General features: G+C 36.8%; 2 protein-coding genes across 2 annotated transcripts in view; one reads left to right on the plus strand and one right to left on the minus strand.

The window, feature by feature from the left end:
* Nucleotides 1-1,202: 1,202 nt before the first annotated feature.
* On the minus strand, nt 1,203-9,292 carry BCS1L (BCS1 ubiquinol-cytochrome c reductase complex chaperone). The gene is made up of 8 exons (XM_077273189.1): nt 9,174-9,292; nt 6,898-7,269; nt 6,547-6,686; nt 5,548-5,742; nt 5,380-5,443; nt 5,057-5,226; nt 4,016-4,133; nt 1,203-2,455 (listed from the first exon to the last, which is right to left on the minus strand). The coding sequence occupies exons 2-8, from the start codon at nt 7,215-7,217 to the stop codon at nt 2,203-2,205; spliced, it is 1,260 nt and encodes a 419-aa protein (XP_077129304.1). The 5' UTR covers nt 7,218-7,269; nt 9,174-9,292; the 3' UTR covers nt 1,203-2,202.
* A 132-nt stretch (nt 9,293-9,424) lies between these two features.
* ZNF142 (zinc finger protein 142) overlaps nt 9,425-22,889 on the plus strand; it is a 30,831-nt gene continuing 17,366 nt past the window's right edge. The window contains exons 1-2 of the mRNA XM_077273185.1: nt 9,425-9,608; nt 22,425-22,744. Of these exons, the coding sequence (XP_077129300.1) occupies nt 22,489-22,744 (256 nt within the window). The 5' untranslated portion in view covers nt 9,425-9,608; nt 22,425-22,488. The remainder of the gene's footprint in view (nt 9,609-22,424; nt 22,745-22,889) is intronic.

Below are 22,889 nucleotides of genomic sequence, written 5' to 3' on the forward strand. Positions count from 1 at the left end.
AAACCACAGACGTCCAGACCGACCTTCATCTACCGCAAACCCACAGCTGCCAGCATGGTAATACCGCTCATGGGGACACAGGTACGTGTAGTTTTACAACAGCCGTATGTTGGGGGGGAGGGTCTCCAAATTACAGCAAGTTCACAACATAACTTGCCAACTTATATAAAGGTTAATTCCCAGAAAATAACATTATCTCTCATCCTTAGGATCACTGAGACCAACAGCGAACCCAAGATTGGGGCTCCGCTTCCTTCAGGATGAGGCTGCAGAGGTGCACATACTCAATGATCTTCAGTCCATTTATTACCTATGGGGCTTCTGCACGTGGCCATTTCCGGTACTCCCATAAATAATGAATGGAGCGGCGATTGGGAAAGTGCACCGTCTCTATGCAGGCCCTCTATCACTGGGGGTCTCAGTGCTCGGGCTACTTATACAAATGTTTCTCAGATTTTTTTTTTCCCCCCCGACACAAACAATGTACAATGGTAAATTTTAGAAAAAAAATACTTTTCATGAGTTTTCTTTTTCAAAATTCTAATTCCTCTTCTTGTCAGACAGGCAGCGATACAATGTAAGAAGTGAAAACATTTGCCATACTTGTGCATATACTCTGTATTGGATTCCACAAGTCCTTTTATTTTTTTAGGATGTCAGACTGTTTATTTATACCCCTTTTACTGCTCGCTAGTAAATAGTGGACAACAAGGGAAAACAGTACAGTACACATCCCAGTAATGGGGGGGGGGGGGGGGGGGAAATGGAGGCATGTGTAGATACGATATTAGATTTTTTTTTTTTTTTTTTTAACTGTAGCAGACTATAAAAAGGGGTGGGCCAGGATTAGAAAAATATTGTTGCTTTCTTCCCAGAAAAACAGCACCACCCCTGTCCACAGGCTGCTTATGGTATTGCAGGTACATTTACTTTAATGGAGCCTAAGTTGCAACGTCAGACTTAAATGGTGGTGGTTTTGGAAAAGTTTCTCTAATCAGACACTCCCGGGAGATGGGAATAGCAGGATATAGAAGTACCAGCGGAATAAAACATCGGTGGAAAGTCAAGTGTGAGTCTTGATTTTTTTTCCCCAACATACTGGGTCTTTAAAATAAAGAATATCAGTACTGGATGAGGCCCTTAAGTATTTTGTGTTACATGTGTGGGGAGGAGGACGTGGACGGTAGATAAAACATTCAGGATCCACTTAATAATAAATGCACTTTTATTATCTGACGAGGCGACGATACACGTCTATAAATAAAACCTCATTATGAGGCAGCCATGGTTCCTGCTCCTGGAACAGAACGCTCCGTTACTGGCCCCTGAAGGGCCGCGCTTATTATAGACTGGAGGCCATTAATTACTGATGGCGGCTGCAGGCTACTATCTGCTGAAATGGATCAGACAAATACAGATTTTTCCGATTATAACCACATTATTCTGAGATTTCTTTCTCTATCAAACCGGCCACAGGCTGGAAGAGAATGCTGGGTTATTCAATTTACTTGTACGGGGCCTTAAATGGGTTTTCCAGGATTAAAAGCACATGGCTGCTTCCCCCTCCCCCCCAAAAAATAGCGTCAACCCTTTCTACAGGTTTTACTACAGCTCAGCTGTATAAATGTGAATACGGATGAGCTGCAACACCACAGACAACCTGCAGCCAGGGGTGGAGCTATAGGTCAAGGAAAACAACCATGTTTTTGTAATCATTGACAACCCCTTCAATAGTGCATTAGCCCCTAAGGATGGTGTAATAATAAAGAGGACAACTGCACTCGACCGGGCCTGCACCATTTAAAGGGGAAGTGTATTCAGCAGCTCCATGCCGAGCGATCAGCAGTCACACTTCTCCAAGATGTCCACAACGTGTATGAATACCTAAGCCATCGTATAATTAAAAATAAAACATCTTTCTTTTCGGCTTCATGTTTGAATTCTGCTACCAGAGTTTAGTAATTTACCCCTAGGGCTGTCCTGGTCCTGTCTGACGCAGACATGTGCAGCCTCTCGTTCTATATGATCCAGGATAGAACTGAATTTCAACCCCAGTTTGGAAGCAATAAAGTTTCCATTCACTTACAGCAAACAATGGTTTTAAAAATGACAGCACAGTACATGTAAAGAGCAGCGAAAATTCCAATTAACGTTTGATTTCATTTAGACAAAACTGGACAATCCTTGGTAAAACGTGTCCCGTTACAGTGCCAGGGAGGGAATGTTCTTGATGGCGGCCCGGGGGTCATTTTTGTGCATCATAAAATGGCCTTGCACTTGGGCGGCACTAATCTGCTCCAAGGAACGAAGGGCCGAGTCCGCAAACTCCTCAGCGGCAGAGCTGGGCTGATCCGGGTAAAACCTCTGGAACATCTGGGCGAGCTGCCACCGGGTGCAGTGTCCAATGAACTGCTTGACATCCACCCGGCCTGGTCGGATCAACGCTGGGTCCAACCTACAGAGACATAAAGATGTCAGGTGTCAAATCCAGACAATGGAACAGGGCTTTTCTGAACTTGTACCACAGCCAGACAGACGTCTGAGGTCAGAAACTGGATCGTGTGCATGACATGGGATAACTGCAAACAGACCGATGGGGATCATTGAAACAGTGGTGAATATATTTAAAGGGAACCAGATGTAGTGCACAGTGCAGGAAAGTGTACAACAACTGCAACGGTACTCATGTCACTGTGATCAGTTGCCGCCTTTATCTATATGCACAATGTATCAATGCACTGGTCGTCCTAGCAGTGAGGAGCGTGCATGCTCGGGTGCTAACCCAGTGTCTTTCGCATGCTCAAATAATATGAGTTCTGCAGCTGTTCGACAGCCACAACACATGGAGGGACTGCTTAACAAATCGGGAATCCCTGCATGCGTTGTGGCTGTTGAACAGACGTGGGACATGCAGGAGCAGGGACTCTAACTTTTTTCTTGAGCACTCTGTAGACACTTTGTTAGCACCCGAGCATGCTCAGATAACACCTTATCTGAGCACATTCACTCATCAATAGTCCTAAGCTCTACTTTATTGCCTCACACGTGTAACATGCGATGTGGCTCCTCTTTTGGTTGGTGCCCGCGCAGTGCGCTACTGTATGTTATTGAAAATGCTCATTACTTACTGCATGTGCCGACCAAAGGAAGAGCAGAGAACGTGCAAGAAATGAATTGTTGCACATTGGCCTAGCCGACACTTCCTCTGCTTGACTTCCCAAATAGTTTTCTTTAATTAAGTTTGCTCACTGCTCTCCTCTCTGCTAAGGTGCCACACTATGGAGATTAGGTGGTCCTGGGCACGGCCGTTGATGGAGGGGCATGTGACCAGACTCCTCACTCAGCAGCCTCCATGTTGTAACGCTGCACTTGCACCACTTATGAGAAAAAAAAAAAAAAATAGTAAGAAAGTGGACAATCCGTTTAAAATTCCAGAATATTCCCTTTAAGAGGTAGCTGATAACTTCTGGATGGGCAAAAATCTCCTTGCTAGGACTCGCTCCTATCACAAAAGGGCACATGCTCGTCCGCCGCTGCATTCATTCTCTATGGAGATACTAAATAAAGCGGAGCGCAGTACTCGGCCAGCACGGTGCAGTGGACCAGGACCACAAAATAACTAGAATTTTTTTTTAGAGGGCACGTCCATGAAGGTTTTGTATGTTGACCGCAGCTCTGGAAGTGACTACTATAAAACAATGTAATGCAAGTTCAGTAAAACAATAAAAAAAGCAAAAGTATTTGCAGCTTCAGGACACTAAGTGCAGAGAACTGACTGATACATTGTAACAAACTATCAGGACAAGAAGGAGGTGTATGCTGAGGTGTTCTACTCTTATGGATTTCCTAGACTGCATACAATAGTAACAAACCCTCAGCTATGAGAAATGTTAGGCTGGAATGGGCTTGCAGGCCCAAAGTATAAATATGAATGTTACTATTCACTGGAAGCAAGCAGAGATTTTACGAAATGTGTGAAACCACAAAGTATATGTGGGACATTTCACCATCGCACCTGTCAATGTGATTAGTCGTCATAAACACGATGCGAGCTTCAGTGGAGGCGACACCGTCCAGAGCGTTCAGCAGTCCGCTAAATGTCAGCCGGCCGAACCCCTGATAGGCAGCGGGATCTGAAAGAGAAGAGACCCGGAATGTAATCTACTGCCCCTGATGTAGGATGATAGGAGGAAACAGATCTAGCAACCAGCTCACCGACTGTCACCAGAACCGCTAGCAGAACCGTGAGTGCAGCTCTGGAGTATAATACAGGATGTAACTCAGGATCAATAATGTAATGTATGTACACAGTGACTGCACCAGCAGAATAGTGAGTGCAGCTCTGGAGTATAATACAGGATGTAACTCAGGATCAATAATGTAATGTATGTACATAGTGACAGCACCAGCAGAATAGTGAGTGCAGCTCTGGAGTATAATACAGGATGTAACTCAGGATCAGTAATGTAATGTATGTACACAGTGACTGCACCAGCAGAATAGTGAGTGCAGCTCTGGAGTACAATACAGGATGTAACTCAGGATCAGTAATGTAATGTATGTACACAGTGACTGCACATGAAAAAGAACGGTATTTCAGCTCACCCTTAGTTCAGACGAGATGGTAGAAGTCAGTCCGAGCACGGATACAGAGTGTTGCTGCCACAACACTGATTGGTATGTAGAAAGAAACGGTGTGGATCCAGCTCCGGGATAAAAATGCAAAATTTTATTTAAACATTTAAAACGCTGCTAGAACATGACCAGCATGAAGGTGACGGAGAGCAACCAGCACCTGGACGCGTTTCGGGCAACAAAGATGCCCTTAGTCCTCAGTACGGAGTACTGGATCCACACCGTTTCTTTCTACACACAGTGACTGCACCAGCAGAATAGTGAGTTCAGCTCTGGGGTATAATACAGGAGGTAACTCAGGATCAGTAATGTAATGTATGTACACAGTGACTGCCATATGCACACACTATGTACCGTAATGTGTCGTTATATGACTCAGGATAATGCAGGTAACAATAAGATACAATTACTGGACACTTACTCTGCTTTGCCAGATCTCGACTAACAAAAGCAGCATCCACGTCCTCCAGTAGGATGATGCTCTGCTGCGGAGCGACGCTCAGGAGGTGATTGAGGCGATCGTCTGAGAGGCTGTTGTCACTCAGGCTCATTAGGCAGATGCTATACTCCAGCTCTCCGGCCAGGGCTGTGCTGAGAGGACAGAGACAGCGGCGTCCATGAGACAATGTGACCAGAGAGCAAAACACACAACTATCGAAATATCATCCCCTACAATAACCCTCGACCTGCAGTCACCATGTGTCATATCCATAATCCACACCTATAAGTCACAATGCAACTTACATAAAACTGCTCTTCCCACATCCTGGCGGCCCATACAGGAGATATCCGCGTCTGTACGGGATCCCTGGGATTTATAGCAGGAGATAGGAAAACATGGTGACATTTCCCAGAGATCCACAGACACAATGTGCTCTCCCCAAACTCATCATGAGGGTATCGGGTACTCGCCTCGGTCACTGTACCACTTGGGATTGTCGATAAATCCTTTCACATCCTGAACAATCTTATCAGAAATCCCTTCTTCTAGCACCACAGAAGTCAGGGGGCGTCTGCGCCTTGGGAAACCAAAAGGTCGCCATTCAGCACCCAGAGCGGTGTACATGATCGTCTTCCCCTCCTGCTGGCGAAGAGCAAGTTCTCTAGCTACAAAAAAGAAAAACAAAGACGTAAATGCATCTTATACGGGGGGATGTAACATGATTGTACATAGGAGCAGTATTATAGTAGTTATATTCTTGTACATAGGGGCAGTATTATAGTAGTTATATTCTTGTGCATAGGAGCAGTATTATAGTAGTTATATTCTTGTGCATAGGAGCAGTATTATAGTAGTTATATTCTTGTACATAGGGGCAGTATTATAGTAGTTATATTCTTGTACATAGGGGCAGTATTATAGTAGTTATATTCTTGTACATAGGGGCAGTATTATAGTAGTTATATTCTTGTACATAGGGGCAGTATTACAGTAGTTATACTCTTGTACATAGGAGCAGTATTATATTAGTTATATTCTTGTACATAGGGGCAGTATTATAGTAGTTATATTCTTGTACATAGGGCAGTATTATAGTAGTTATATTCTTGTACATAGGGCAGTATTATAGTAGTTATATTCTTGTACATAGGAGCAGTATTATAGTAGTTATATTCTTGTACATAGGAGCAGTATTACAGTAGTTATATTCTTGTACATAGGGGCAGTATTATAGTAGTTATATTCTTGTACATAGGGGCAGTATTATAGTAGTTATATTCTTGTACATAGGAGCAGTATTATAGTAGTTATATTCTTATACATAGGAGCAGTATTATAGTAGTTATATTCTTGTACATAGGGGCAGTATTATAGTAGTTATATTCTTGTACATAGGGGGCAGTATTATAGTAGTTATATTCTTGTACACCGTTATTATAGCTTTATGATATCAGACTCCATTTTTCTACCTTCTTGTAGAATATTGAAGAAAATATCCCTATTGGTCCCTATAGCAGTAAAGGTAACAGATTCCCAGGGGGTTCCTGTGTGTAAGTCAATCATCTGTTTCTCACGATTTCTCTCTATGCGAATCCACTTATTTCGATACCTTAAGAAAAAGACATAATGAGACTTTTTAGAATTCCTGTCTGAAAATGTCACGGCACTTGATTAACCATTTAAGAATATTTATCTATAGATTTTCTGCTTCGCTGGATGCAGTATATTCAGCAGTTTATTCGCTTCCTCTGGACCCGCCGGTGGACAACTACGGCCCCCATTATATCATCGTTATAATAAACCCATCAGGTGGCACTTACCAAATGAAGTGATTTCCGGGACTGGGCACAAAGTCAAACTTCGTGCTGATCCGGCCGCTCTCGTGCTGCAGATACGACGTCTCCACGCTCAAGTGTTGCGTGCGTTTTGCGTGATGCGAGATCCAGCTCAGCAGCCAATGGTAGCTCTTATCTTTACTGGGGACCTCCAGCGTGATCATGTAATGCCTCCTGAAGGCCACCATTCCTAGCTGGGCGCCTTTACGAGTTAATGCCAAAGCTGTGCCCACACCGACCAGACCGAACCCAGCACCAAAGTAAGGGTTATCCTTCAGCGCCGCCAGGAAATCCGATAGCGGCATTGCGACAGATGATGAAACTGATGGGAAGTACGATTATCTGCTCTGTGGCATTCTGACAAGATAGCGTGAGAAAAGGGTAAAAGGGTCAGCATTACAGTGAGAAAAAAAGACTACCTAATGTAAGCTTTACCAGGTTCTGTATTAGTCAAGACTCCGGTATCATCCGGTCCATTGTGTTGCTTTATGAAATGATCCTACCAAGTGATTCAATATCGGCTGCCAGTTAGACGTCACATAAGATTCCGTCATTAGGGAACCAAGTGAACTGAGATTTTGAAGAAAAAAAAAAAAAAAAGACGTGTGGTATCCAGAGAAGTTGGAAAGTATTAGCGCCTTTTTTCACATTTTTATGTTTTAAAGTATAATCTAAAATCTAAGCCAACCCCTTTAAGAACTCAGCCAGCTCCAACCCTGGCAGTAATAGCCCATAAATAGTGTGGTCAATGGCAGCTGCGGAATCTAAGGTGTGTGATCGAGGGAGGATCTGGCAGTCGGGCCGCTGTGATTGGATAGCGGGGTGCTGATGGACATGTACATGGACATAAGTCCTGCAATAGGGTAACACACTGCACTCTGCAGGTATGCAAGAGGTGGAAAGTCCGCTAACTCAACTAATCTATATTGGAGGAAGAGTAAAAATGTCTAAAAAAGAAAAAAAAATGTTTCATTATGGGTCCAAAATAAATGAATAAAAAAAAACCAAGTAATTGTAACAAGGGCTATAAATTACACCACATGGAGGCGCTGTAAGGCTGTTTTCACATTAGCGCATCTGTGCGCAGTGTATGATCCCCATACGACATGCGTGCATATCTTTAACATGGTGTACGCAGAGATATGCGTTTGCATGCGTCCTTTTGCGGAGTGCGGTGGTGTCCGGCGAACGCAACATGTTACATTTTTTGAGGTGTCAAATATTGCGCAATCATGCGCATGCGGATGAGTGCGTCAAAACAAAGCATTACTATCTCTGGGAACGCATTGGTACGCAAGGACATGTGTATGCATACGTTCGATGCGCATGTGTACTTCAGACTGCGCATGTCCAGGAACTGATTGAGACATATGGAAATATCGAACGCATGCGCATAAAAAATGCAAACACAGGCAAAAACCACATACAAGCGAATGCACGCGCAGCTTTTTTTTGCATCATGCGTAAGATGAGGCGGATAAGAAATGCAGATGATACACTGCGCATAAATACGCTAATGTGAACCTAGCCTAAGGCTGCGTGCACATGGGGCAGATTTAATGCAGATTTTCTGCAGTTTTCATCCAGGCCAGTAATGTGGAAATGAGGTTATGACCGGCTACAACTGTCCGTGCGGAATCCAACGCGCTACAGAAAGCTGAAGAAGATACAGGAGCCTCCTGCTGTGTCACCTTGTAAAAAAAAAAAGAAAGGACTAAAGCAGAAGAGCAGTTTATGTTATATTCACTGTCCCGGGGGGGTGGAAATCTTTATTTTTCTATAGCGCTAACATATGCCGCAGCGCTTCACAGTTTGCACACATTAGGCTGGTTTCACACTTGCGTTTTGATCTGCAGCGTTTTAGCTCTAAAAAACGCATGCGTTTTTTTTCCTATACTTAACATTAAAAAACGCAGCGTTTGCACGTGTTTACATGCGTTTTTTCACCACATGCGTTTTTTTAAAAAACGCTGCAGATCAAAACGCAAGTGTGAAACCAGCCTTAGACGATTAAAATGACTTACAGACCCCAAACTATCTGTAGCTCAGATCCGGCTCCGAAAACGCAAAAAATATCATAGACTAAAAAATGGCGACATAAAAGCTGAACACAAGAAAGAACCTTAAGAAAAACATATGAAAAAATCATCTTAATGCGTTAAAACAAACTCCTCGCCATGGAAACAGCACTGAAAACATTACACATAGTAGCAATGAAAGGGCCGACACCAGAAAACACTGCAGCGCCTGTGACACATCACCTGTGTCCGGGGAGAGCACAGCTCCAGCCCGCAGAGGTCACAGCTCCAGCCCGCAGAGGTCACAGCTCCAGCCCGCAGAGGTCACAGCTCCAGCCCGCAGAGGTCACAGCTCCAGCCCGGCTCCAGGCTCCGAGCCTCGCGTGTCCGCAACTTCCTGCCTGCGCGGTGCGTTCCACGTCTCATTTGGATTTCCATTTGCGTTCCAAACCTCTTTCTAATAATTTAGCGTCATTTCCTCTGCGTTCCACACCGCTTTCCGGTTGCGTTCCACAACTTGTATCTGGTCTGCGGTTTCTGAGAAACAGCGGAGACGGGAATGAAAACTTGAGGAAAAAATAATTCTAAAGACACCTATAGACTGCGGCAGTAACCGGAACCGAGAGTGCAAAGGCTCAAAACGTCCAGCAAAGATGTCCGGAGGCCTCCAGAGACCAGGTACTAATGGTTACCCGGGTAACAGTGTGAGCGCAGGTGTCTGTGAGGGCAGAGGAGGCAGCAAAGAGAGAAACCAGGGAAAGACGTGTCCTATACAGCGACATAATGCCAGATACAAGGGCAGAAGTGTAATATAATACTGCCCCTATGTACAAGAATATAACTACTATAATACTGCCCCCATGTACAAGAATATAACTACTATAATACTGCTCCTATGTACAGGAATATAACTACTATAATACTGCTCCTATGTACAAGAATATAACTACTATAATACTGCCCCTATGTACAAGAATATAACTACTAAAATACTGCCCCTATGTACAAGAATATAACTACTATAATACTGCCCCTATGTACAAGAATATAACTACTATAATACTGCTCCTATGTACAAGAATATAACTACTAAAATACTGCCCCTATGTACAAGAATATAACTACTATAATACTGCCCCTATGTACAAGAATATAACTACTATAATACTGCCCCTATGTACAAGAATATAACTACTATAATACTGCTCCTATGTACAAGAATATAACTACTATAATACTGCCCCTATGTACAAGAGTATAACTACTATAATACAGCTCCTATGTACAAGAGTATAACTACTATAATACTGCCTCTATGTACAAGAATATAACTACTATAATACTGCCCCTATGTACAAGAATATAACTACTATAATACTGCTCCTATGTACAAGAATATAACTACTATCATACTGCTCCTATGTACAAGAATATAACTACTATAATACTGCTCCTATGTACAAGAATATAACTACTATAATACTGCTCCTATGTACAAGAATATAACTACTATAATACTGCCCCTATGTACAAGAATATAACTACTATAATACTGCTCCTATGTACAAGAATATAACTACTATAATACTGCTCCTATGTACAAGAATATAACTACTATAATACTGCTCCTATGTACAAGAATATAACTACTATCATACTGCTCCTATGTACAAGAATATAACTACTATAATACTGCTCCTATGTACAAGAATATAACTACTATAATACTGCTCCTATGTACAAGAATATAACTACTATAATACTGCTCCTATGTACAAGACTATAACTACTATAATACTGCTCCTATGTACAAGAATATAACTACTATAATACTGCCCCTATGTACAAGAATATACTATAATACTGCCCCCTATGTACAAGAATATAACTACTATAATACTGCCTCTATGTACAAGAATATAACTACTATAATACTGCTCCTATGTACAAGAATATACTATAATACAGCCCCCTATGTACAAGAATATAACTACTATAATACTGCTCCCTATGTACAAGAATATAACTACTATAATACTGCCCCTATATACAAGAATATAACTACTATAATACTGCCCCTATGTACAAGAATATGACTACTATAATACTGCTCCTATGTACAAGAATATAACTACTATAATACTGCTCCTATGTACAAGACTATAACTACTATAATACTGCTCCTATGTACAAGAATATACTATAATACAGCCCCCTATGTACAAGAATATAACTACTATAATACTGCTCCCTATGTACAAGAATATAACTACTATAATACTGCTCCTATGTACAAGAATATAACTACTATAATACTGCTCCTATGTACAAGAATATAGCTACTGTAATACTGCCCCCTATGTACAAGAATATGACTACTATAATACTGCTCCTATATACAAGAATATAACTACTATAATACTGCTCCTATGTACAAGAATATAACTACTATAATACTGCCCCCTATGTACAAGAATATGACTACTATAATACTGCTCCTATGTACAAGAATATAACTACTATAATACTGCCCCTATATACAAGAATATAACTACTATAATACTGCCCCTATGTACAAGAATATGACTACTATAATACTGCTCCTATGTACAATAATATAACTACTATAATACTGCTCCTATGTACAAGAATATAACTACTATAATACTGCCCCCTATGTACAAGAATATGACTACTATAATACTGCTCCTATGTACAAGAATATAACTACTATAATACTGCCCCTATATACAAGAATATAACTACTATAATACTGCCCCTATGTACAAGAATATGACTACTATAATACTGCTCCTATGTACAATAATATAACTACTATAATACTGCCCCCTATGTACAAGAATATGACTACTATAATACTGCCCCTATGTACAAGAATATGACTACTATAATACTGCTCCTATGTACAATAATATAACTACTATAATACTGCTCCTATGTACAAGACTATAACTACTATAATACTGCCCTCTATGTACAAGAATATAACTACTATAATACTGCTCCTATGTACAAGAATATAACTACTATAATACTGCTCCTATGTACAAGAATATAGCTACTATAATACTGCCCCTATGTACAAGAATGTAACTACTATAATACTGCCCCTATGTACAAGAATATAACTACTATAATACTGCTCCTATGTACAAGACTATAACTACTATAATACTGCCCCTATGTACAAGAATATAACTACTGTAATACTGCCCCTATGTACAAGAATATAACTACTATAATACTGCCCCTATGTACAAGAATATAACTACTATAATACTGCCCCTATGTACAAGAATATAACTACTATAATACTGCTCCTATGTTCAAGAATATAACTACTATAATACTGCTCCTATGTACAAGAATATAACTACTATAATACTGCGCCTATGTACAAGAATATAACTACTATAATACTGCTCCTATATACAAGAAGATATCTACTTTATTACTGCTCCTATGTACAAGAATATAACTACTATAATACTGCCCCCTATGTACAAGAATATATCTACTATAATAAAGCTCCTATGTACAAGAATATAACTACTATAATACTGCCCCTATGTACAAGAATGTAACTACTATAATACTGCTCCCTATGTACAAGAATATAACTACTATAATACTGTCCCTATGTACAAGAATGTAACTACTATAATACTGCTCCCTATGTACAAGAATATAACTACTATAATACTGTCCCTATGTACAAGAATATAACTACTATAATACTGCCCCCTATGTACAAGAATATAACTACTATAATACTGCCCCTATGTACAAGAATATAACTACTATAATACTGCTCCTTTGTACAAGACTATAACTACTATAATACTGCCCCTATGTACAAGAATATAACTACTATAATACTGCTCCTATGTACAAGAATATAACTACTATAATACTGCCCCCTATGTACAAGAATATAACTACTATAATACTGCCCCTATGTACAAGAATATAACTACTATAATACTGCTCCTATGTACAAGAATATAACTACTATAATACTGCCCCCTATGTACAAGAATATAACTACTATAATACTGTCCCTATGTACAAGAATATAACTACTATAATACTGCTCCTATGTACAAGACTATGATTACAATAATACTGCTCCTATGTACAAGAATATATGTACTATAATACTGCTCCCTATGTACAAGGCTATACTATAATACTGCTCCTATGTACAAGAATATAACTACTATAATACTGCTCCTATATACAGGAATATAACTACTATAATACTGCTCCTATGTACAAGACTATAACTACTATAATACTGCTCCTTTGTACAAGAATATAACTACTATAATACTGCCCCTATATACAAGAATATAACTACTATAATACTGCCCTCAATGTGCAAGAATATAACTACTATAAAACTGCCCCTATGTACAAGAATATAACTACTATAATACTGCCCCTATGTACAAGAATATAACTACTATAATACTGCCCCTATGTACAAGAATATAACTACTATAATACTGCCCCTATGTACAAGAATATAACTACTATAATACTGCCCCCATGTACAAGAATATAACTACTATAATACTGCTCCTATGTACAAGAATATAACTACTATAATACTGCCCCTATGTACAAGAATATAACTACTAAAATACTGCCCCTATGTACAAGAATATAACTACTATAATACTGCTCCTATGTACAAGAATATAACTACTAAAATACTGCCCCTATGTACAAGAATATAACTACTATAATACTGCTCCAATGTACATGAATATAACTACTATAATACTGCTCCTGTGTACAAGAATATAACTACTATAATACTGCTCCTATGTACAAGAGTATAACTACTATAATACAGCTCCTATGTACAAGAGTATAACTACTATAATACTGCCTCTATGTACAAGAATATAACTACTATAATACTGCCCCTATGTACAAGAATATAACTACTATAATACTGCTCCTATGTACAAGAATATAACTACTATCATACTGCTCCTATGTACAAGAATATAACTACTATAATACTGCTCCTATGTACAAGAATATAACTACTATAATACTGCTCCTATGTACAAGAATATAACTACTATAATACTGCCCCTATGTACAAGAATATAACTACTATAATACTGCTCCTATGTACAAGAATATAACTACTATAATACTGCTCCTATGTACAAGAATATAACTACTATAATACTGCTCCTATGTACAAGAATATAACTACTATCATACTGCTCCTATGTACAAGAATATAACTACTATAATACTGCTCCTATGTACAAGAATATAACTACTATAATACTGCTCCTATGTACAAGAATATAACTACTATAATACTGCTCCTATGTACAAGACTATAACTACTATAATACTGCTCCTATGTACAAGAATATAACTACTATAATACTGCCCCTATGTACAAGAATATACTATAATACAGCCCCCTATGTACAAGAATATAACTACTATAATACTGCCTCTATGTACAAGAATATAACTACTATAATACTGCTCCTATGTACAAGAATATACTATAATACAGCCCCCTATGTACAAGAATATAACTACTATAATACTGCTCCCTATGTACAAGAATATAACTACTATAATACTGCTCCTATGTACAAGAATATAACTACTATAATACTGCTCCTATGTACAAGAATATAACTACTATAATACTGCTCCTATATACAAGAATATAACTACTATAATACTGCTCCTATGTACAAGAATATAACTACTATAATACTGCCCCCTATGTACAAGAATATGACTACTATAATACTGCTCCTATGTACAACAATATAACTACTATAATACTGCCCCTATATACAAGAATATAACTACTATAATACTGCCCCTATGTACAAGAATATGACTACTATAATACTGCTCCTATGTACAAGAATATAACTACTATAATACTGCTCCTATGTACAAGACTATAACTACTATAATACTGCTCCTATGTACAAGAATATACTATAATACAGCCCCCTATGTACAAGAATATAACTACTATAATACTGCTCCCTATGTACAAGAATATAACTACTATAATACTGCTCCTATGTACAAGAATATAACTACTATAATACTTCTCCTATGTACAAGAATATAGCTACTGTAATACTGCCCCCTATGTACAAGAATATGACTACTATAATACTGCTCCTATATACAAGAATATAACTACTATAATACTGCTCCTATGTACAAGAATATAACTACTATAATACTGCCCCCTATGTACAAGAATATGACTACTATAATACTGCTCCTATGTACAAGAATATAACTACTATAATACTGCCCCTATATACAAGAATATAACTACTATAATACTGCCCCTATGTACAAGAATATGACTACTATAATACTGCTCCTATGTACAATAATATAACTACTATAATACTGCTCCTATGTACAAGAATATAACTACTATAATACTGCCCCCTATGTACAAGAATATGACTACTATAATACTGCTCCTATGTACAAGAATATAACTACTATAATACTGCCCCTATATACAAGAATATAACTACTATAATACTGCCCCTATGTACAAGAATATGACTACTATAATACTGCTCCTATGTACAATAATATAACTACTATAATACTGCCCCCTATGTACAAGAATATGACTACTATAATACTGCCCCTATGTACAAGAATATGACTACTATAATACTGCTCCTATGTACAATAATATAACTACTATAATACTGCTCCTATGTACAAGACTATAACTACTATAATACTGCCCTCTATGTACAAGAATATAACTACTATAATACTGCTCCTATGTACAAGAATATAACTACTATAATACTGCTCCTATGTACAAGAATATAGCTACTATAATACTGCCCCTATGTACAAGAATGTAACTACTATAATACTGCCCCTATGTACAAGAATATAACTACTATAATACTGCTCCTATGTACAAGACTATAACTACTATAATACTGCCCCTATGTACAAGAATATAACTACTGTAATACTGCCCCTATGTACAAGAATATAACTACTATAATACTGCCCCTATGTACAAGAATATAACTACTATAATACTGCCCCTATGTACAAGAATATAACTACTATAATACTGCTCCTATGTTCAAGAATATAACTACTATAATACTGCTCCTATGTACAAGAATATAACTACTATAATACTGCGCCTATGTACAAGAATATAACTACTATAATACTGCTCCTATATACAAGAAGATATCTACTTTATTACTGCTCCTATGTACAAGAATATAACTACTATAATACTGCCCCCTATGTACAAGAATATATCTACTATAATAAAGCTCCTATGTACAAGAATATAACTACTATAATACTGCCCCTATGTACAAGAATGTAACTACTATAATACTGCTCCCTATGTACAAGAATATAACTACTATAATACTGTCCCTATGTACAAGAATGTAACTACTATAATACTGCTCCCTATGTACAAGAATATAACTACTATAATACTGTCCCTATGTACAAGAATATAACTACTATAATACTGCCCCCTATGTACAAGAATATAACTACTATAATACTGCCCCTATGTACAAGAATATAACTACTATAATACTGCTCCTTTGTACAAGACTATAACTACTATAATACTGCCCCTATGTACAAGAATATAACTACTATAATACTGCTCCTATGTACAAGAATATAACTACTATAATACTGCCCCCTATGTACAAGAATATAACTACTATAATACTGCCCCTATGTACAAGAATATAACTACTATAATACTGCTCCTATGTACAAGAATATAACTACTATAATACTGCCCCCTATGTACAAGAATATAACTACTATAATACTGTCCCTATGTACAAGAATATAACTACTATAATACTGCTCCTATGTACAAGACTATGATTACAATAATACTGCTCCTATGTACAAGAATATATGTACTATAATACTGCTCCCTATGTACAAGGCTATACTATAATACTGCTCCTATGTACAAGAATATAACTACTATAATACTGCTCCTATATACAGGAATATAACTACTATAATACTGCTCCTATGTACAAGACTATAACTACTATAATACTGCTCCTTTGTACAAGAATATAACTACTATAATACTGCCCCTATATACAAGAATATAACTACTATAATACTGCCCTCAATGTGCAAGAATATAACTACTATAAAACTGCCCCTATGTACAAGAATATAACTACTATAATACTGCCCCTATGTACAAGAATATAACTACTATAATACTGCCCCTATGTACAAGAATATAACTACTATAATACTGCCCCTATGTACAAGAATATAACTACTATAATACTGCCCCCATGTACAAGAATATAACTACTATAATACTGCTCCTATGTACAAGAATATAACTACTATAATACTGCCCCTATGTACAAGAATATAACTACTAAAATACTGCCCCTATGTACAAGAATATAACTACTATAATACTGCTCCTATGTACAAGAATATAACTACCAAAATACTGCCCCTATGTACAAGAATATAACTACTATAATACTGCTCCAATGTACATGAATATAACTACTATAATACTGCTCCTGTGTACAAGAATATAACTACTATAATACTGCTCCTATGTACAAGAGTATAACTACTATAATACAGCTCCTATGTACAAGAGTATAACTACTATAATACTGCCTCTATGTACAAGAATATAACTACTATAATACTGCCCCTATGTACAAGAATATAACTACTATAATACTGCTCCTATGTACAAGAATATAACTACTATCATACTGCTCCTATGTACAAGAATATAACTACTATAATACTGCTCCTATGTACAAGAATATAACTACTATAATACTGCTCCTATGTACAAGAATATAACTACTATAATACTGCCCCTATGTACAAGAATATAACTACTATAATACTGCTCCTATGTACAAGAATATAACTACTATAATACTGCTCCTATGTACAAGAATATAACTACTATAATACTGCTCCTATGTACAAGAATATAACTACTATCATACTGCTCCTATGTACAAGAATATAACTACTATAATACTGCTCCTATGTACAAGAATATAACTACTATAATACTGCTCCTATGTACAAGAATATAACTACTATAATACTGCTCCTATGTACAAGACTATAACTACTATAATACTGCTCCTATGTACAAGAATATAACTACTATAATACTGCCCCTATGTACAAGAATATACTATAATACAGCCCCCTATGTACAAGAATATAACTACTATAATACTGCCTCTATGTACAAGAATATAACTACTATAATACTGCTCCTATGTACAAGAATATACTATAATACAGCCCCCTATGTACAAGAATATAACTACTATAATACTGCTCCCTATGTACAAGAATATAACTACTATAATACTGCTCCTATGTACAAGAATATAACTACTATAATACTGCTCCTATGTACAAGAATATAACTACTATAATACTGCTCCTATATACAAGAATATAACTACTATAATACTGCCCCCTATGTACAAGAATATGACTACTATAATACTGCTCCTATGTACAACAATATAACTACTATAATACTGCCCCTATATACAAGAATATAACTACTATAATACTGCCCCTATGTACAAGAATATGACTACTATAATACTGCTCCTATGTACAAGAATATAACTACTATAATACTGCTCCTATGTACAAGACTATAACTACTATAATACTGCTCCTATGTACAAGAATATACTATAATACAGCCCCCTATGTACAAGAATATAACTACTATAATACTGCTCCCTATGTACAAGAATATAACTACTATAATACTGCTCCTATGTACAAGAATATAACTACTATAATACTGCTCCTATGTACAAGAATATAGCTACTGTAATACTGCCCCCTATGTACAAGAATATGACTACTATAATACTGCTCCTATATACAAGAATATAACTACTATAATACTGCTCCTATGTACAAGAATATAACTACTATAATACTGCCCCCTATGTACAAGAATATGACTACTATAATACTGCTCCTATGTACAAGAATATAACTACTATAATACTGCCCCTATATACAAGAATATAACTACTATAATACTGCCCCTATGTACAAGAATATGACTACTATAATACTGCTCCTATGTACAATAATATAACTACTATAATACTGCTCCTATGTACAAGAATATAACTACTATAATACTGCCCCCTATGTACAAGAATATGACTACTATAATACTGCTCCTATGTACAAGAATATAACTACTATAATACTGCCCCTATATACAAGAATATAACTACTATAATACTGCCCCTATGTACAAGAATATGACTACTATAATACTGCTCCTATGTACAATAATATAACTACTATAATACTGCCCCCTATGTACAAGAATATGACTACTATAATACTGCCCCTATGTACAAGAATATGACTACTATAATACTGCTCCTATGTACAATAATATAACTACTATAATACTGCTCCTATGTACAAGACTATAACTACTATAATACTGCCCTCTATGTACAAGAATATAACTACTATAATACTGCTCCTATGTACAAGAATATAACTACTATAATACTGCTCCTATGTACAAGAATATAGCTACTATAATACTGCCCCTATGTACAAGAATGTAACTACTATAATACTGCCCCTATGTACAAGAATATAACTACTATAATACTGCTCCTATGTACAAGACTATAACTACTATAATACTGCCCCTATGTACAAGAATATAACTACTGTAATACTGCCCCTATGTACAAGAATATAACTACTATAATACTGCCCCTATGTACAAGAATATAACTACTATAATACTGCCCCTATGTACAAGAATATAACTACTATAATACTGCTCCTATGTTCAAGAATATAACTACTATAATACTGCTCCTATGTACAAGAATATAACTACTATAATACTGCGCCTATGTACAAGAATATAACTACTATAATACTGCTCCTATATACAAGAAGATATCTACTTTATTACTGCTCCTATGTACAAGAATATAACTACTATAATACTGCCCCCTATGTACAAGAATATATCTACTATAATAAAGCTCCTATGTACAAGAATATAACTACTATAATACTGCCCCTATGTACAAGAATGTAACTACTATAATACTGCTCCCTATGTACAAGAATATAACTACTATAATACTGTCCCTATGTACAAGAATGTAACTACTATAATACTGCTCCCTATGTACAAGAATATAACTACTATAATACTGTCCCTATGTACAAGAATATAACTACTATAATACTGCCCCCTATGTACAAGAATATAACTACTATAATACTGCCCCTATGTACAAGAATATAACTACTATAATACTGCTCCTTTGTACAAGACTATAACTACTATAATACTGCCCCTATGTACAAGAATATAACTACTATAATACTGCTCCTATGTACAAGAATATAAGTACTATAATACTGCCCCCTATGTACAAGAATATAACTACTATAATACTGCCCCTATGTACAAGAATATAACTACTATAATACTGCTCCTATGTACAAGAATATAACTACTATAATACTGCCCCCTATGTACAAGAATATAACTACTATAATACTGTCCCTATGTACAAGAATATAACTACTATAATACTGCTCCTATGTACAAGACTATGATTACAATAATACTGCTCCTATGTACAAGAATATATGTACTATAATACTGCTCCCTATGTACAAGGCTATACTATAATACTGCTCCTATGTACAAGAATATAACTACTATAATACTGCTCCTATATACAGGAATATAACTACTATAATACTGCTCCTATGTACAAGACTATAACTACTATAATACTGCTCCTTTGTACAAGAATATAACTACTATAATACTGCCCCTATATACAAGAATATAACTACTATAATACTGCCCTCAATGTGCAAGAATATAACTACTATAAAACTGCCCCTATGTACAAGAATATAACTACTATAATACTGCCCCTATGTACAAGAATATAACTACTATAATACTGCCCCTATGTACAAGAATATAACTACTATAATACTGCCCCTATGTACAAGAATATAACTACTATAATACTGCCCCTATGTTCAAGAATATAACCACTATAATACTGCCCCTATGTACAAGAATATAACTACTATAATACTGCCCCCTATATATAAGAATATAACTACTATAATACTGCCCCCTATGTACAAGAATATAACTACTATAATGCTGCTCCTATGTACAAGAATATAACTACTATAATACTGCCCCTATGTACAAGAATATAACTACTATAATACTGCTCCTATGTACAAGAATATAACTACTATAATACTGCCCCTATGTACAAGAATATAACTACTATAATACTGCTCCTATGTACAAGAATATAACTACTATAATACTGCCCCCTATGTACAAGAAAATAAGTACTATAATACTGCCCCTATATACAAGAATATAACTGCTATAATACTGCCCCTATGTACAAGAATATAACTACTATAAAACTGCCCCTCTGTACAAGAATATAACTACTATAATACTGCCCCCTATGTACTAGAATATAACTACTATAATACTGCTCCTATGTACAAGAATATAACTACTATAATACTGCTCCTATGTACAAGAATATAACTACTATAATACTGCCCCTATGTACAGGAATATAACTACTATAATACTGCCCCCTATGTACAAGAATATAACTACTATAAAACTGCCCCTCTGTACAAGAATATAACTACTATAATACTGCCCCTATGTACAAAAATATAACTACTATAATACTGCCCCTATATACAAGAATATAACTACTATAATACTGCCCCCTATATACAAGAATATAACTACTATAATACTGCCCCTATGTTCAAGAATATAACCACTATAATACTGCCCCTATGTACAAGAATATAACTACTATAATACTGCCCCCTATATATAAGAATATAACTACTATAATACTGCCCCTATGTTCAAGAATATAACCACTATAATACTGCTCCTATGTACAAGAATATAACTACTATAATACTGCTCCTATGTACAAGAATATAACTACTATAATACTGCTCCTATGTACAAGAATATAACTACTATAATACTGCTCCCTATGTACAAGAATATAACTACTATAATACTGCTCCCTATGTACAAGAATATAACTACTATAATACTGCCACTATGTACAAGAATATAACTGCTATAATACTGCTCCTATATACAAGAATATAACTACTATAATACTGCTCCCTCTGTACAGGTATATAACTGCTATAAGACTATGCTCATTAGCCAGTATTGTAATGTTAATTATTGTATTTTTCTCTCCTTACTCCTCCTGAGCTGTTCTTCCCCTGTGGTCACTTGTTACTGTGAGATATTTCTTCTCCGTTTTCTTGTCCTTTCAGTCATTGCACACGAGGCTCCAGCGCGGTTTTTGTAGAGAATGCAGCAGCTGACGCTCTGTAGGAAATGTCAGAGGACGGACTGTTGGTGGCTTCTGATTGGGGCACACAGACATGTGAGCAGCTGGTTTTTCAGACGTCTCCTTGTGCCCGGAGGCAGATAGAAGATTTTGCAGAAGACCATGCTCCGTCTCAGGACACTCTGCCTTTTCAGTCCATCTATCTGCAGAGCAAAGACACGTCCCAGACGGACACCACATCGGTGAATACAGGCGAGCAGACGATATTTGGGACTTCTGGTGGGGACTGTCCTGATGACACTGGTAAGTGCATGTTTTTTGTTTGTTTTTTTTGCTTTTTTTATTTATTTGTTTTTTTAGGGGGTGACAAATGCAAAAGTGTCCACAGTGCTTTTGTCATGTCAGAGAATATGTTAAAAGAGATGATGTGTTACCGACAAGTGAGAAG

This window comes from Ranitomeya variabilis, chromosome 7 (genome assembly GCF_051348905.1).
Source record: "Ranitomeya variabilis isolate aRanVar5 chromosome 7, aRanVar5.hap1, whole genome shotgun sequence".
In the NCBI taxonomy this organism is placed as follows: domain Eukaryota; kingdom Metazoa; phylum Chordata; class Amphibia; order Anura; family Dendrobatidae; genus Ranitomeya; species Ranitomeya variabilis.